The 18,229-nt window shown below is 34.4% G+C and overlaps 1 protein-coding gene across 3 annotated transcripts in view; it reads left to right on the forward strand.

Annotated features, from left to right (window-relative positions):
* The window catches only part of CFTR (CF transmembrane conductance regulator), a 192,751-nt gene that overhangs the window by 50,723 nt on the left and 123,799 nt on the right, over positions 1-18,229 (forward strand). For 2 of the 3 annotated variants that reach the window (XM_077116506.1, XM_077116591.1), the window contains 6 exons: positions 3,145-3,360; positions 6,473-6,562; positions 7,386-7,549; positions 8,405-8,530; positions 12,914-13,160; positions 15,078-15,170. In XM_077116506.1, the coding sequence (XP_076972621.1) occupies positions 3,145-3,360; positions 6,473-6,562; positions 7,386-7,549; positions 8,405-8,530; positions 12,914-13,160; positions 15,078-15,170 (936 nt within the window). Of the gene's footprint in view, positions 1-1,769; positions 2,589-3,144; positions 3,361-6,472; positions 6,563-7,385; positions 7,550-8,404; positions 8,531-12,913; positions 13,161-15,077; positions 15,171-18,229 lie in introns of those variants that run through there. The other variant, XM_077116678.1, reaches the window with a different exon arrangement.

The following is an 18,229-nucleotide window of genomic DNA, read 5'->3' on the forward strand; positions in this document are numbered from 1 at the left end:
GTTCCATTGTAAATATTAAGAGAACATACTTAAAACAGATTAGTGAAAACCATAGAAGAGAGAGGCTTGAGGTGCTGATTTTGTCCTTGAATGTTAATAGTTCTGTGTTGTGGTGATGTTTGTGTTGGTTTGTTGTTTGCAAATCCTTCTATTATTGGAATTTTCTCTACCAAAAAGAAACTGCATTTTTTTCCCCTCTGCACATGTGTCTGCCCAGGCTGTTACTACCAGGGTCTTTGTGAAAAATAGTCATTATTGTTTGATGATAGGAATATTTCCTCGTTTGGTTGAGGCAAGATGACAACTAATGTAGTAAAGACAGTATAATAAATGTGCATTCAGATTAATACAAATTCTATTTATTTTGTTATAAATTGCAACCAAACCAGCAAACTCATCTCTTGTGATAGAAATGATAGGTTGTGGAAAAACATAGTGAGACTCAATGACAGGGAGTTTAGTTCAAATTGCTCAAAAGGGAAAAAACATACTGTAAGACTGTACATTTCTAACTCTTAAAAATTCTGTTACAGTTCAATTGCTAAAGTATTTCTCTTTTTTCACAGAATGCTCCTTTTTGCATTCCATAGTTAGGAGTTTCTGATAGATATTTATATACTTTTTTGTAAATGTGGTTGTTTATCAATGGTTCTAAATCTTGTGATATTCTATCAGGTTAAATACATATATATATGTATACACACACACACACGCACAAACACGTGTGTCAGAAGGGAAAAAGAGAGGAGAATGAGCTCTAGAAAAGGTATTTATGTGAAATCATGACATAGCAATGACTTGAAGAATAGCATTCATGATTCATACCCTTCCAGTCATTGTCATACATTAAAGAATAAATGATGCTTCATCTGGTATGGGTATGCATAGAAAACACCAGTGCTCCTTCTTCCTTCGCATCTTGCATTGAAATCCAGTACCCTTAACCACAACTGAAAAGGGCATTTAAATCAAGTGCAAATCCACTACAAATGGAAAACTATATCAAAGCAAGTGTGGCACTGACATTTTTCTATGAGGAACAAAATAATATAGAAGAATTTCTGGGTAAAATATTAATCAAAAATCATTTTGAAGACAAAATATTGTCACTGTAAACACACTATGAAAAATTATATTCTTAGTGTGAATATATTTATACGTGTCATTTGAAATCCAAGATTTATCCTAGCTGTACATTTGCCTAACTTATGGAATTATTTTGAAATACACTTATCTATTCTTGAGAAAGTTTGGCACATATATATATATATATGGAATATTGTAAAAATGGCCAGATCAGTGCTGGTACTGATTTTAATAGCTTAAAAGTGGAAACAATCCTAAAGTAGGATAATGGGCAAATAACCTGACTTATTCACAGGGTGGAATGTTAAACAGTTCTTAGAATAAAGGGGGTAACTACACAAGTATCAAGGGAGATAAGCTTCAAAGACACAATGTTAAGTTTGAAAATGTTGCAAAAAGCATGGTATGATATCATTTATGTAAAATTTAAAACCTTTAAAACATAATATATATATATTCTAAGGATGCATACACCTTTAATAGAGGCACGAAGCTTGCATAAAATATACACACCAATAAGTTGTAATTTATGCACTTATTTATTTTTTTATAAAATCTCTTTTTGTTTAACATATTTTAATGTTAAGCAAAAACATTTTTGTTTAAACATTTCTCTTCAGCAGATATGGCAAATTTTTGACATGTAATATCTGGGTAAGAGGTTGGCAGTTTTCTTATCAGCACTTTATATGTTGCTATAATTCAAACTTATATTTAAAATATGGCTATGTGAGGTGAAAGAACTATGTTATTCCATGTTTGTAATCAATTTGGAAACTTTTTTTTTAAAGGTTTGAATCTTCTTTTGTTACACTCAGAGCCTTGGTCTAAACAGTTAATTTGAAATGAACTATTGCATATAAAATACAGAATGAACAGCTATGCCAAGTCAGGGGTCATTCAATTACGGCTCTATATAGGCTAGGATTCCTCGTGAGGATGTAAGGAGATGAAGCCGACACAGAAAAGTATGGCCACTCTTTATAGAAAAGATAGTGTGGGAATGAAAAATAAGCACATTAAGTGATGAGAGAGAGTACTGTTGAGCAATACTAGGGGACCAATCAAACTTGGAAATGAAAATTTGAAATGGAATCAATTAGCATACCATCATTTCCCTTCAGCATTTTAGTCTCAGATCCCAATTTCACTTGGCCATCATAAAGCAAAACTGGGATTTTTGTGTCTTTCTCTTTTGAAGGCAATTTAGCAAGATGGATAAGAGCTAGACAATCTGGATTCAAATCTATTCCTACATACTTAAGTGGTAATATATTTGATGGGAAAAGTGGTTGAGTAGTCAATTAAGGACCCTGATAAGTGGATTTGGGAAACACAATGTTGGTCCTCCCTCACTGACTCACAGGCTTTTGAGAACTTGATGAACCATTGAATACTGGTATGAAGTTTGAGTTTGCTGGAAATCTCCTTCCTTGAAGTCCATGCCTGCTCTAGACTGGGAATGGAATGGCATCTGAGGTGGCCGACTTTCCATGCCCCTGGTACTGGCATTTTCCTCTCTTCCTGTTGCTAGCTCCCCTTTCCATGGTTGCCTTGACAAGCTGTGTTCATTCTGGAGATAATGCCATTGCTCAAAATGTGACTGAAATTCCTATTTTGAAATTACATCAACCCATTGGTCTCTTTGACTTCAGTGGGTATAATAATGCCAACTCTGACTCTTAAAGTTGTCATGGAAATCAAGCGTAACATATTTGATGAACTGTTAGTGCTAGGTATATGTTAATAACTAATAAACCATTACAGAAGCCACACCTTTACTTTACAGCTACTATTCACTTTCTAGTAAAAAAATTCAGACATTCATCTTATACATAAACTTATCTCCAAATGATTTTTCTATGACCAAAAATCAAATCTTATTTCAATGTATTCAGACATTAAAAAATAATGCTAGATGTTTCATATGGGGTATGATCCTCTCTGTAAGCCTATTTCAAGTCCTCTGTTAGAAAAGAAATTTCTCAGGTTGAAATTGTGAGACCTTTTTAAGAAAGAAAAGTGAAATTTACTTTCTTTGTTTTTCCTTTTGTGCAGGAAGTCACCAAAGCAGTACAGCCTCTCTTACTGGGAAGAATCATAGCTTCCTATGACCCAGATAACAAGGTGGAACGCTCCATTGCAATTTACCTCGGCATAGGTCTATGCCTTCTGTTCGTTGTGAGGACGCTGCTCTTGCACCCAGCCATTTTTGGCCTACATCACATTGGAATGCAGATGAGAATAGCAATGTTTAGTTTGATTTATAAGAAGGTAATACTTCCTTGCACAGTCTCCATGATACCTGTAGTGGTGTCATGTTTTAAATGCTATAAATTAGGCCGATACAAGTAAGGAATAAATGTTGATGTCAATTTGGTAACGGATGCCAGTGAATTAAATGGCAGGAATAATTAACATTTCTAATTTTCCTTGATAACTCAATTCACATCAGATAATTACTAAGCATCTTCTATAAACTGCCTTGATTAAAGGTTTCCTTTTTGTTTTTGTCACTTTTTTGGAATCCATGATTCCATGTTAAAATGACTCAATCTGCATAGAAGGGATTACCAAAATATCATTTCATGGTAAAATACCATGCATCTTTATGTTCAATAACAAGAATATAATATGTAATTGTTAATGAGAACGCTGAAATAAAAGTTTCCATCTTAACTAGTTGTAACATGGCAGGAGGTATCCACTACCTTATTTTAAGTTGAATTTTTCTCATCTTGTGAGTCCTGCAAATTAAAAATTTTTGGAACAGCCATGCATTGCAGTATTAGAACTTAAACCACTTTTCTGCATGTACTGTCTTGGCAAGAGCCCATGTTACTGAAGCATAATTTAGGTGAAATCAGCCTAAGACTTAACTACCTTACAAATTGAATTTAAAGCCATTTCAGTGTGTCTTTTCCCACCAAACTGACTCAGTATCATCGGTGACTGCATGGATCTACCAAGTCATTATAGAAAACTGTTTTAATTGAATCATTTGTTTATGGCTTTATCCTTCTTCTTTTTTATTTTTCTTTCCCTGTGTAAAAAAATTATAAGGTCCATGGCTCTGAAATCCACCTCTAGCAAATAACCTGTAATAGTTCTATATAACATACATGCAAGGTCAATTGTATTATAAAACATTGATAGCCATTTTATTATTCAAAAAAGGCTTTTGTGGAGGCAGAAGAAAAAAATGGAGTCCATAGTTTAATCAGCTCACTATGGTTGAACTCACATAGTTTACAAGTATCAGGAAAACATGCGTGGTATATCAACAAAAAATTTATTTTGATCTGGAAATTTACATAAGCAAATAAGTTATTACACATTAGGTGGAAGGTAGAATCTATACAACTTGGCTATCAAAGTTTAAATCTGTTAAATTTATAAAAAAATGCATACTATCATAATGGTACTAATAGCTAATGATTTCTTTGCCATGCTTCGAAGAGATTTAGGTATACTATCTCATTTGATCCTCCCCAAAACTCTATATAGAGGAACTATCATTCTTATTTTATGGATGAGGAAATTAAGACCTAAAAATTATAGAATATTGCACAAACACTGTTTCAAAAATTCTAAGATAGATAAAGTACAATCCTTGAAATAAAGGGTTTGCCAACTATTAAATAAAATAAAATAAACACCAAAATTAAAGTCATACAGCTATGTTACACAGGAAAAGAGAAGCATGAAGTGCTGTAGGCTAAAGGGGAAGTGAAATCAAATAAGGAGCAAATTAGTTTGTAAATAAGTCCATATGTAGCATTTAGCACAAAAAAATAGCATTATAAATGCTTTCTGACTCTGAATGCACTAATGAAAAGTTAGACACTATTGTGTTTGTCTTTTTTCTCCGCATTAATTATCTGTGTTCTTACCCACCTCTAGCCATGCCTGTGTCCTTCATTGACATCACCACCAGTGAAGGCAATGGGCATCTCCACATGGCCCTGTTTTAGTTCCTAAACGCAGCCTTGTCTTGGCTCTTCTCAGGTTCACCCTGTCCAATAACTGCCCAGTGTTATCCACATGGCAGGCAGTCAGTAAGCTTTCCTGCAATGTGCCAGGTTTTGTAACCAAGCACCCTTTACTTTTGTTCCAAAATCATCAAATGTGATGCATTCAAATTATACTTTAAATAATGAATCGCAATACAAACCAAATTCAATCTGCCTCCCTATGAATTTCAAACATATAGAATATTAACTAAAATCAACAAATATTCACCAAGTGCTTACTGTGCTTATAGCTCTATGTTAAGCCCCATGGAGAACTCAAAGTCATCTGAGGCTGGGCCTGCTATTAAGTCATGTGTTAACACAGCTCAGTGGATTCTTTCCCTTCATATTCCTGTGGCAAAGTATTGGTAAAGTATTGGAATTAACTGCCTCACTTCCTTCCTCTCTCTGCTTAGCTAAAACCTACTCATTAGTCAAGACCCATCACAGATTCTACGTCCTCAATAAAATCTTTTCAGATTTTTCTAATCAGATAAATGATCTTTACCTTAACCCCCTACTATTTTATACTTTCTTTAGCTCATTAATCATAACATATTGTAGTTATTTGTGTACTATGTTACTTTGAGGTAAGATTTATATTTTAATAAATATTAATAATAATCTGTGAAGCATCAAGTACAGTGATTTGCATCTACCAATTGCTTAATAAATGAAGAATTGAATTGAAATAAGTATTAAGTGCGTATTTTCCAATCAAAGTCATCTAATGCAAATCAACTCTTATTAAATTATACAGACAAGATAGGACTGTGATCTTTCATAATAATAGTTAATTTATCTACTTAACAATTAATTCTATTTGCATACACAAGAAATCATCATATTTTTCTTTGTAAAATTTAAGGATTTTCTATTGTTAAAATATAATTTTCACAAAATTATTGATGACTCACTTGTTCATAATATAATTTTATTGATCTTGACAGTAATTTTACTTTCAGTAGAATTATTATAGAACTGCATGAAAAATTTAAGTCCAAGGTTTTAATCTAAAATTTCACTGACTTTGGTACTATCTTTCATAAAAACAGAACAAAACAAAAACATACTAAATAAATGCATATTTAAGTACAATATCATTGTCTTTGTGGAGGAGAGAACATAATTACTACTCTCTAGATGTTGAAAAATGAAACACGAAACTTCTGCTGTATAGTACGTGCTGTTAAGAGAAATGTATGTAAACCTGAGAAGATACCAAATTAGATGTGCATAAAATAATTTTAATTACCATTACTTAAAAATGCATGCATAGTAACCTAATTCAACTGTCGTATTTTAATATTACTTTTAGGTATATTTGTCTTCAGTTTGTTGACTTCATCTAACGTCCTTTTTTTCCCTTTTAGACATTAAAACTGTCAAGCCGTGTTCTAGATAAAATAAGCATTGGACAACTTGTTAGTCTCCTTTCCAACAATCTGAACAAATTTGATGAAGTATGTACCAACTGATTTAATCTTTTATTTATTATTGTTATAAAAAATATAATCCCAAATTTGTTGGGATTATAAAAGTAATAAGTGGTTCAATCATACTCCTTTCTACATTCCCTGTTACAGAAAAATGAGAAAGCAAATAACCCACAAATGCCAAACCATAGACAAAGGTGCCAACTCAAAAGTGCCTCAGCTTGCCATGTGTTTAGTAAGGTTCTTCAAAATTTAATTCTTACAAGACCATGCTTCCCTTTAATACTTCAAATTAGTTGTGGCTGAATTTGATACTCTGAGTAATTCTTGCTCAGTGCTGTCTTATACCACAAATAAATGTCAAGGTTCTTGAGGAGAGATAATGTGTGTTATTTATCTTTACATTATCAGTATTTAACACATAATATGGATCCACAGCTAGTATTAAATAAATTACTGCTGAATTGAGTGTACATTCATTCTGCTTATGTGTATTTTGCAATTCTGGAGACCCCTTTGTACCCTTACGGTCTATACCGTGCTTTTTGCTTTATTCAAATAGAAGCAATCATTGACAGTTATTAAGACATCTGATCTTAGTTCCTGAATAAAAACACACAAATATACCCCAAAATGCAGTGTCTTGAAATTCGTTCCTTGGGGAATCTTTGTCTATGTGTTGAACATTTATCCACTGTGTAATGAAAGCCTAGATTTTGGCGAAAATTATCAAAGTGTGTGAGTATCTCAGCTCAGTATGTTTTCACTATTCTTTTGTATACATGTGTTTGCTTGTTTTGGGGGATAGCAGACACAACGACATTTGTTTTTGCGTGATTTTATTGTGCAGGGACTTGCATTGGCACATTTCGTGTGGATCGCTCCTTTACAAGTGGCACTGCTGATGGGACTGATCTGGGATTTGCTGCAGGCCTCTGCCTTCAGTGGACTTGGTGTCCTGATCATCCTCGCCATTTTTCAAGCTGGGTTTGGAAGAATGATGATGAAATACAGGTTAAAAACCTATTTTCAAGCTTGAAAGTGTTGTCGATCACATTTTCAAAATTTTTTCTTTATACACTCATTGAACCATAATTTGCTGGGTTTCATGAAAAAGGAGTTATTTTAATGGTGTAAATAATACTTCGTATATCAATCTATATTGTCAAAGATTATATGCCTATAAAAGGGTAAAATTTAGTTCATTTTTATGTATCATAAGATTTAGGTAAAATGATTAAATTATTTATGTGAACTGAAAGAATGCATACATTTTGTGTAGAGTTTATTGGCTCTCTCTTATTCTGGTACATGGGTCATTACATCAAAGCTTTAGTTACTTTTACTTACAGCATGAAACTATGATGCCAGTCACTGTTATGGCAGAAGACTTCTAGAGTTCCTCAGCTAGAGCATGACAGAAACTGCACATACTCTGGAGTCAGCTCATGGCTTGAATCCCAGATCACACACTCATTACTTATGTGACCTTAGTCAGGTCACTTCACCTCACTGAGATACCAACATCTATCCTGAAGCGTCATAAGGAATAGGGACAGTGCATGGGATGAGTCTAATACAGTGTCTGGCACATAAGAAGCATTGACTAAAAAAGGTAGCTATTATTTTTGTTACCATCTATTTGATATTAAAATGCATGCCCATCTATTAAATTTTAAAAAGTCATCTTTCTTAAGAGCTTGAGCAATTCTTAGTGAATAATTTGACTTATTTTTACTAAATATTATATTATCTATCTATTAATCTGTCTATTTATCTATCTATCATCTATCTATCTATCTATCTATCTATCTATCTATCTATCTATCTATCTATCTATCATCTATCTATATATATATCTATTTACAGAGATCAGAGAGCTGGAAAGATCAATGAAAGACTTGTGATCACCTCAGAAATGATTGAAAATATTCAATCTGTCAAAGCATACTGCTGGGAGGAAGCAATGGAAAAAATGATTGAAAATTTCAGACAGTAAGTCATTCCAGCAATTTCCATATCTATAGCAATTTCTATTTTAAAAATGTGTGTGCCACAGTAGACTTACAGCTCAAATTGAGGTTCCTGAAAATCAAACAATTGTATCAAGTGATGTCAATATTCATGCATTAGTTGCATAAAATCATTATTTTCATGGGTTATAACTTTGGTTAGCTGATCATATATGTTAATTTTCTCTATAAGGATATTGTTACATTAGGAATCTCTCATATGTATTTATAGCTGCTTAATATATTTTATTTGATAAAAATAATGATTCTGGTGCTGGAAACTGATTGAAACATTATGGACCTGTCCGAGTAATATGTATACCATTCTGAGCCAAATGAAAAAAAGACTCTCAATATGTCATTAATTGATGAATTATGTCTCATGACAAATAAAAAAACCCTCTGTTTAAAATGGTTGTTCTTCCTTAAATTAGGTATAATGAGTCAGTGTACTATCCATAAATTGTGCTCCTCTAACCCACCACTTGAAAAGATGTTGATTCAAGTAATAAAAGCCCCTCATGCAGAAGAATCAGTACTTGGCACTTCTCCAGTCTTGCTTCACCTCAGATGTCCTTTCTTTCACTGATTAGTAAAGATTATATGGAGCTGAGAGGTACAGTACAGGCTGAGATATGATTACTGAGCTAATCTTGGGCAAAATTTAAGCCAGGACATTTCTGTGGCCATGAAACTATTTTTATTTAGTCAGATTCTATGAACAGCAATCACAAAAGGTTCTAAGAGACTTGATGAGGATGGATATACTGTGTCAAGGAAGTCTGTTAAAAGGGACCAATAATTTCAGGACATAGATTATATGAGAGTTTCACAAGGAAAAAATATGCTAAAAGAAGCATACCTTTTTGGATGATGTAAGTATGAGTTGTCAGAATTTCTGGCTGCTGATTCCAGTAGACAATGGTAAGTGAGCTGCAGGTGTGTGATTGGAAAAACAAAGAAATGCTGAAATGTTAAGTCCTTTGCCATGTAAATAAAAAGAGTAAAAGAATATTTGTTTCCCAAACATACTTATTGGTCATCTGTTCTTATTATGCCTTTCAAGACAAATTCAGGAAAGGGATTGAATTTTCTTCCCAGAAACATCCTTAAAGATATTGGGGGAATTGTTTAGTTGGTAGAAGTTTATTATTATTTTTATTCATTAACAGTGAGTGCTCAACAACATTTGTCTTCTTGGGTTCACTTTTACACCAATAAGCAAAGCTCTTGAGGAAGTTGTCAGAAAATCTGGTTTTCTCAGGCCTTATGATAGACTCAAGTCTAGGTTGTTCTTGATGCTGACATTTCTTAACTTTGTTTTTTTTCCCTCCTTCCTCAAAATATGAAATCCATCCTTTCTACTCGTATTTCTGTTTGACCAATTATAGCAGCAAATGTTTAGTTGTAACTTGTATAATCCAGTTCTTTTATCTGGAATGAAATTGCTACCTGAAAAGGCTGGAAAGTGCTGATATAAATATGGGAAAGCATGAATTGCTTCTACTCAACAGAGCAAATATAATGTTCTAGAAGAGATTGCAGGATGCACTTCAAAGGAGAGATTATCTTGGCCTGGGCGAGTGTTGAATGGGACAAAAGGTTGTGCAAAGCTCCCTGCAAAACTACTTTTTCATTGCCCCTGGTAATAAAGTCACTTTCCATTTTTTTTATAAGCAACTGATCAAATATTTTGATGACTCATAAGGCGTTAGTGACTTTATTATGGGCAGTACTGCTTTCTGTGTGGTTCTGATAAATGCTCTTGAACTTTTCTTATGCTACCTCTTCTTCCTATTTTTCTTGACTGTTTCTAAGATGTTTCATCAAATTTTGACAAATTTGATAAACAGTGGTTTCTATTTTATTATCAACCTAGTCAATATTGTTCTTTTTCCTTGAAAAGAATGGAAACATTGTAGATTCTGATTAAGTTCCAGAGCCACTACTATGCTGTCACTGAATCTTAAAGATCTTGAAACAAGGCTACAAGTGATCAGACGCAATCCACTTCTAAAGGTGTGGATTCTATCCAATCAGAAGGAAGGGCAACCTGCTTACAGTGGCATAGCTAGTAATTGGCAGGAATGAAACTCAGGTCAGATTACGAAATCATAATTTGTCTTCTATGCCATTTTATTAAAGCAGGGAACATTACGCCTAGGTTAGGCACACTGAATTCCACTTAATTTATCAGTGTGCTCTGGTTTAGTTTTATTTATTATTTTTTAATAATTTATCTGAGTTCTACCACTTGAGAATAAGAATTGCTTTTTTGAATAATACAAGCAAGTGAGATTGGTGCCCTAATGCCACGCGTCCCACTCTCCCCACACTAAGCCATGGCATAGTTAATGTTTCTCTCCTTTCAGAACCCTCTATTTGTCCTTTCAGAACCCTCTATTTGTCTATCCCATCAGTGCTCTTTCTGTATACAGGAGCTAAATGGGAGGATCATGAGTGATTCCAATTTTTCTGGCTCCTTGAAGAGTGGGAGTGAGTTTGAAGGCAGCATTGTCTTCAGTTCTCACCAATCCCTACATGTGCCTCTCTGCACTCCTGTTTTTTTTTTTTTTTTTTTACATGGACAGGCACTGGTAGTCAAACCCGGGTCTCCGGCATGGCAGAGGAGAAATCTGCCTCCTGAGCCACTGTGACTCATCATGCAGTCCTGTTTTTTTTTTGCCTATTGAAGCATTTAAATCTCTTATATATGTGTGTTAAAAATAGTTCACGTTTGCAGTTCAGACTAGAAGATTGAAAGTATAATATTTTACGATTTTAAATAGTTAAACTATATGTCACTATGAAAGTGACAGAAAAGATACGGTATCTACTCACACATTTTTTAGAACTACCTACAACAGAATCACTTGTCTTCTTTTTGAAGGGGAAATATTTTTGTTATGGTAACAAATGCACAGTGCAAAATTTCCCATTTTAACCACATTCAACTCTATAATTTAGTAGTATTAATTATATTCACAATATTGTGCTACCATCACTGGCATCCATTACCCCTATTTTTTACCACCTCAAACAGAACCTACTCACCCATTAAGCTATTACTCCCTCTTCATGCTCAGCCTCTGGTAATCTATAAACGACCATCTGTCTCTATGTAGTTTGCTCCCTGTAGGCATTTCATATGCGTGAGGTCATACAGTATTTGTCTTTTGTTGTCTAGCTTATTTCATTGAACATGATGTCTTCAAGTTTAATTCACATTGTAGCATGCATCAGCATTTCATTCCTTTTTACAGCTGAATAATATTCCAGCATATGGTTATACCACATTTTGTTTATCCATTCATCTGTTGATGAGCACTTGGGTCGCTTCTATCATTGGCTTTTGTGAATAATGCTGCCATAAATGTTGTCCCTGCATTCAGTTTTTTAGGATATATGCCAAGAAGTTGGATTTCTGAGTCATATGGAAATTCTATTTTCTGAAAAGCCGCCTAACTGATTTCCACAGTGGTTGCACCATTCTACAGTGCCACTAGCAATGCATAAGGATTCCTATTTCTTTGCATCATCACCAACACTTATTATGTTCTGTTTTTTAAAAAAATAATAGTCATTCTAGTGGGTGGGAAGTAGTATCTTATTGTGGTTTTGATTTGTGTTTCCCTGATGGCCAAGGATGTTGAGCGTCTTTTCATGTGCTTACTGGTCATATGTATGTCTTCTTTGGAGAAATGTCTATTCAAATATTTTGTCCATTTTTAAAATTGGGTTTTCTTTTTGTTAAATTGTAGAATGTTACTATAGGCTCATTTAGTCTCTAAGACTGTATTTTTAACAAGCTTCCTAGGTGATTTTTATACATGCTAAGATTTTAGAACCAGTCTTCTGTGACTTATCATATTACTGCAGTGTTTCCCAAAGCCAAGCTAGGATATCTAAAGTGTTAAGAAATTTTGCAGCATTGCCCTCATTTCCACACTCAATTACTTAAAACACCAATCATCAGAAAACAAAAAATTATCAAAATTTCACTAATCTTTCCAAGTTAATAATGAAATGAATAAAGATGCCAAATGAATAATAATGAAATGAATAAAGAAAAATGTTAATAATGAATAAAATAATGTAATAACAATGCTAGTAATAATTAAAATTTTAATAACAATTTTAAAATAAAGTTTACGTTCATTACTATCTACCTTTCAGATAAAATAACTGAGGCCCAGACAGGTTAAGTACCTTATCCAAAGTCATACAACTCATATAATGTAGAATCAGAAGCAGAAGGCAGGCAGAAAAACTCTAGAGCCCATTTTCAGAGTCTGCGTTTCAAGATGCTTGATATTTGAAAAATAGAATAACACCTAAGTCTTATCATTTGTGTATTTTTTAATAGAACGGAGCTAAAGCTGACTCGGAAGGCAGCCTATGTGAGATACTTCAACAGCTCAGCCTTCTTCTTCTCTGGGTTCTTTGTGGTGTTTTTATCTGTGCTTCCCTATGCACTGATCAAAGGAATCATCCTTCGAAAAATATTTACGACCATCTCATTCAGCATTGTTCTGCGCATGGCAGTTACACGGCAATTCCCTTGGGCTGTTCAAACATGGTATGATTCGCTTGGAGCAATAAACAAAATACAGGTAATGTACCAGAATTATATGCATCATATACAATGCTTACACAGCATTTCAGAACATATAGGTAAACTCTCTAGAGGTGAATTCTTGGTCTCAGACCTATTTAATGTATGGGACTTTTTTTCTCAATATCTACAGATGTTCTAAAGATGTTCTAATGAAAGCCTAGTGAAATAAAATGAAGACCTATGAGATTTTTTTCAGTTAAAAAAAATTGAATAAAGTATTGTTTCTGTACTCTGCAGAACTTTATTGAGGTACAGAAACAATATTTTGCTCAATTTTGGATCAACAGATTGGTGGATTTGAACTTAGCAAATGTATGAAAAGATGGTGACAGATTTATAAGGAAGCGATAAACTTTCCAGCTACTACTATGAATGGTCAGCTTAAACTTTTCCAAGCATTTTCCTGGAAAGTATGATGGATAAGAATAACATTTTATGCTACATTAGTTACTTTAGAATCCCAGCAATGCTGATATAGCTGGCAGCTAGAAGAGAAATTCTAAAGTTCTCTGGTGATGAGACTCAATGATATAATGCTAATTGAATCACTACGATGAACTTCTATGTGGTTGTAATTTATAAATAGATTAGCGTGCATTTATTTAAATATTTAACCCAGAAATAAGTCACTGTGACATAGATAAAAATAAGGATGAAGGGTGAGCCATTTTTAGGTAGTTTTGCCATTATTTAATTAGGGCCAGAGATTGCAAATGGTGAACTGTGGATTTAATTTTGGCCCATAGACCTGTTTTTTTTTTTTTTTTTACCTTTTCATTAAAAAATAATCAAATTAGTTGCCAGCATTTAAAAATTGGGAGATATCTCTCTCACACACACATACACGCACATGCACACACAATCAGGTTTTCAACCATTTTTGAAGAATTTGGATATCTAGTAATCGGGGGTCCTCTTTTCCCACAAGTTGTAGCAGCTGCCCCCTCAGAAAGAGTCTGTGTTCCCTGGTTCAGGCTCGCCACAATCTCTCCCCAGCCCCATCCTCAATTATGTCACCGGCTGAAAAAATGTGTCTTTGGGATCGGTGATTTGGATAAATTAGTGAATATAGCTTGCACCCATAGTAGCTCTTTAATCTTATTTCCACCGTTAACCTTACCACATCTGTGTGTGAGAAAGAGAAAGAGAGTCAGAGACAGAAACAGAGAGAGAGAGAGAGTAGACATACTGCAGCGAGCTTCACAGAGACAAAGAAAGCCACTGAACAGGAACACAGATACAGAGAAACAGATATTAAAAGTTCAAAACTGAGAAAAAAATGAGAGAAAAGCCAAAAGAGAGAGAGAGAGTGAAAGACTGAGAGAGAAAAGAGCAGAGAAGAAAGTAAAAAAACAAGGCAAGTACAGGTTTTTTAAAATTACCTTATTTGATAGATTTCAGGATGCATGGGTTTCATTTTTCATTATGCTCCCACTTTCCTTTTGACAATTCCTGTGATTCAGTTTCTAATCGAGTTTAGAATACCTTAATTTAACCCAAAGAAGTGATGCTAATGATGCCTTTAATAAGGATGGTGCATGAAGATGGACACAGTTTTTTCTCTGTCTAATGTTGAATTGAAGCACAGAGGTGTGGTAATTCACAGGTGCTTTTTAAAATCACCCTAAGGTTAACATGTAATAGCACAAGGAAGAATCATCTGTTTGTTAAACTATAACGTATGAAAAGTTTTACAAAATATCATGTTTAAAGTGTGCATTTAAAATACAGTGAATCCTCATACTTTGCCAATTATTTTCAGAACATTGTTATAAAATTATTTCATTTAGAAACTATTACTTGAAATTCAAATCTAAGATGAAGCACTATTATGGTATAAAATAGAGGTAGAAATGCATTAATGTGATTCTAGTCCCACAACATGTTTTTTCCCCCTTTCTTTTGTAAATAGGATTTCTTACAAAAACAAGAGTATAAATCATTGGAGTATAACTTAACAACTACAGATGTAATGATGGAGAATGTAACAGCCTTCTGGGAGGAGGTCAGATTTTTTAAAAATTGTTTTCTCTAAATACTCAAGTATTTTCTTCTTTGTGAATCTGATTTTCATCCTAATGGACAATAAAGTTAGAATTATGAGATAATTCATAGAACTGGAAAGGGAACCATTCTATTGTACAGATTACAGATTTTATAGATTAAGAAGTGGAAGCCCAGAAATATCAAAAACAATACAGAAATCTCTTCATTTTTTTCTAAGTCAAACAATTAATTTCACATAACAAATTAGGAAAAAAATGCAAAGATCATTATGTTTTGGAACCAGATAGAACTAGTTTGAATCTTGGCTCTTCCATATACTCTCTGTGTAATCTAGGTCGAGTTACTGAACTTTGTGGAGCCTCTGATTACCTATCTGTAAAATGAGGAATATTAACACTTACTTTGCAAATTTATTCTGAGGATTGGATGAGCTCATTTATGTAAAGTGTTCATCAAAGTAGCATGCCTATATAGTTGCTCCATAAATGTCACCTTCCTTGACCTCAAGTTCCAGGTCAATGTATTTCAATTGTTGAGAACACCCCTTAAGTCCCTATTGCCTTGTCATATATCTGGTGAGTAAAGGTAGGAGCTATGAAACCAATTTCTGATTTCTAAATCTTTCACGATTTAAGAGAGAACTTGACCACCAGGGCTTCAGTATACTTCATTTTTAAAGATGATAGGTAAGAAAATAATTCTTTACCTAGCAAAATGATGTTGTGGAGAAATGTGAACAGCAGATTTATTTCACTTCTTTGTTTTTAGGAATTTCAAATACCCTTCTAAGTATGAAGGAAAAAATAAGAAATTTGGCATTTTCATTACTACTTACAGTTATTTTCCCATTCTGATGTAAAAAACCTGCATTTCACTCTTACCCTATTTAAGAAAATAATGGCTTGCTTTGAGCCCTTAATTGTGCCAGGCACTGGACTAAGACTTTATATGTTTTGTCTTCTTTGATTCTCACAACATATCTTTGCCTAGGTTATATTAATATTTCCATTTTACTGATAAGGAAACAGAAGCTTGGAGAAGTGAAGGAACTTGGCTCCGGCCACACAACTGGCAGGGCTGAAGCTGGAATTTGTACCCAGATGTCTTACTCTAGAGCCCTTGCATTGAACCATTGCCTCCCATTTGGCTGTATCCTCTTCCTCCAGTATTTGTCACCCATCAAACTTCAAAGCATTCTTTGATGGTATTTCTTCAGGATAGTGGTGCCTGTCAAACTTATGACACCTTATCAGAGACATCACTATCCGCATGAATGATCCATCCAAACTGTCCATTGAACTTATATTTTCCAGAAGCTACTTCAGAAGCTTCCTCTTATGGTCATACCTGAGCTTTATTAGGACCCAGACCTACTCTGATTTGGAAATGTCACAGTCTGAAATCTCTGCCCAGATTTTCCTACCCCTCCAACTCTCACAGTCTCTTAATTCTTTCTTTACTGCTTTTCTATTGACTTTTCCCTGTTGAACCTCTCCTTGTTTAACCTCCACATACTCTAAGACCAATCATTTCAGGTCACTCAGCTCCCTCTCAATCACCTTTTCCTTTTGCAGATTTTTTTCTTTGGAAAACATTCACTATATCAACTCTGGCAAAGGAGGTGCTACTTGGGAAACTCGTATACTCCAGTCAGTTGTAAATTTTATACATTTATAGTTTCAACCTCAACTGGTGGTTAAACACCTCCTTGCAGAATCTGTTCACTTGTCTTTCATGAATTCCCTTTGCCATTTCCCTAAAATCCATTCCAGGTTTTTATAATTTTCTAGCTACCCCCGCCCCATATACATACCTCTACCAGGGTTTGCTCACCCCCAGCAGATGGCCTTGATTTCTACAATACATAGAGAAAACAGAATTTATCATGTATGAATGCCCCTAACTTCTCTCTTCACTCCATCATTATATTTTTTTCCTTCCCTCCTGTTTCTGCTCTTGACTGAACTATAGCGATCTAGCTTCATCTTCTCAGGTGGTTCCTGGGACCACCAACTCTTCTGTCTTTAGAAGACTTGACATCTTTCAACCAACTCCTTCTTTTTTAAGAATAAAGATTCTTAAGAATAAAAAAACATTCTTATTGAGAAATCTTCACCCACGTACATTCTATATATGGTGTACAATCAGTTTCACAATATCATCACATGGTTATGTATTCATCACCATGATCATTTTTTAGAACATATGCTTCACTCCAGAAAAAGAAATAAAAAGGAAAAAAAAGAACCTCATCACACCAAACCCTTATCCCTTCCTCTCATTGACCACTACTATTTTCATCTACCCTATTTGTATTACCCTTTGTCCCCCCTATTATTTATTTATTCTTTATCCAAAATTTTTTACTCATCCCTCCATACCCTGGATAGAAGGAGCATCAGACACAAGGCTTTCACAATCACACCGTCACATTGTAAGAGCTATATCATTATACAATCATCTTTGAGACTCAAGACTACTGGAACACAGCTCAACAGTTTCAGGTACTTCTCTCCAGTCACTCCAATGCACCATAAACTAAAAAAGGATATTTATATAATGCATAAGAATAACCTCCGGGATAACCTCTCTACTCTGTTTGAAATCTCTCAGCCACTTAAATTTTATTTTGTCTGATTTCTCTCTTCCCCCTTTTAGTCAAGAAGGCTTTCTCAATCCCTTGATAATGGGTCCCAGCTCATCCCAGGAGTCCTGTCTCACATTGCCAGGGAGATTTACACTCCTGGGAGTCATGTCCCACATAATGGGGAAGGCAGTGCAACTCCTTCTTACATACAAATATTTTCAAGTTTAAAAAAATTATTCCCTAACTTACCACCCATCTCAGCCCCATCCTTCAAAGCACATCACTTTCCTTCACTGTCAAACGTGTCTTCACTTCCTTACCTTCTGTGGGCTTTTCAGTATGGCAATCTGGAGACTGATCTCACCAATCTATTAAAACCATTCTCTTCTTTAGCTTTAGTGACCACTCTTTCCAGATTATTTATCCTCAGGTCATGACTTCTAAATCTGTCCTACCTGCCACTTCAATGA

Source organism: Tamandua tetradactyla, chromosome 1 (genome assembly GCF_023851605.1).
Source record: "Tamandua tetradactyla isolate mTamTet1 chromosome 1, mTamTet1.pri, whole genome shotgun sequence".
NCBI classification, from domain to species: Eukaryota; Metazoa; Chordata; class Mammalia; order Pilosa; family Myrmecophagidae; genus Tamandua; species Tamandua tetradactyla.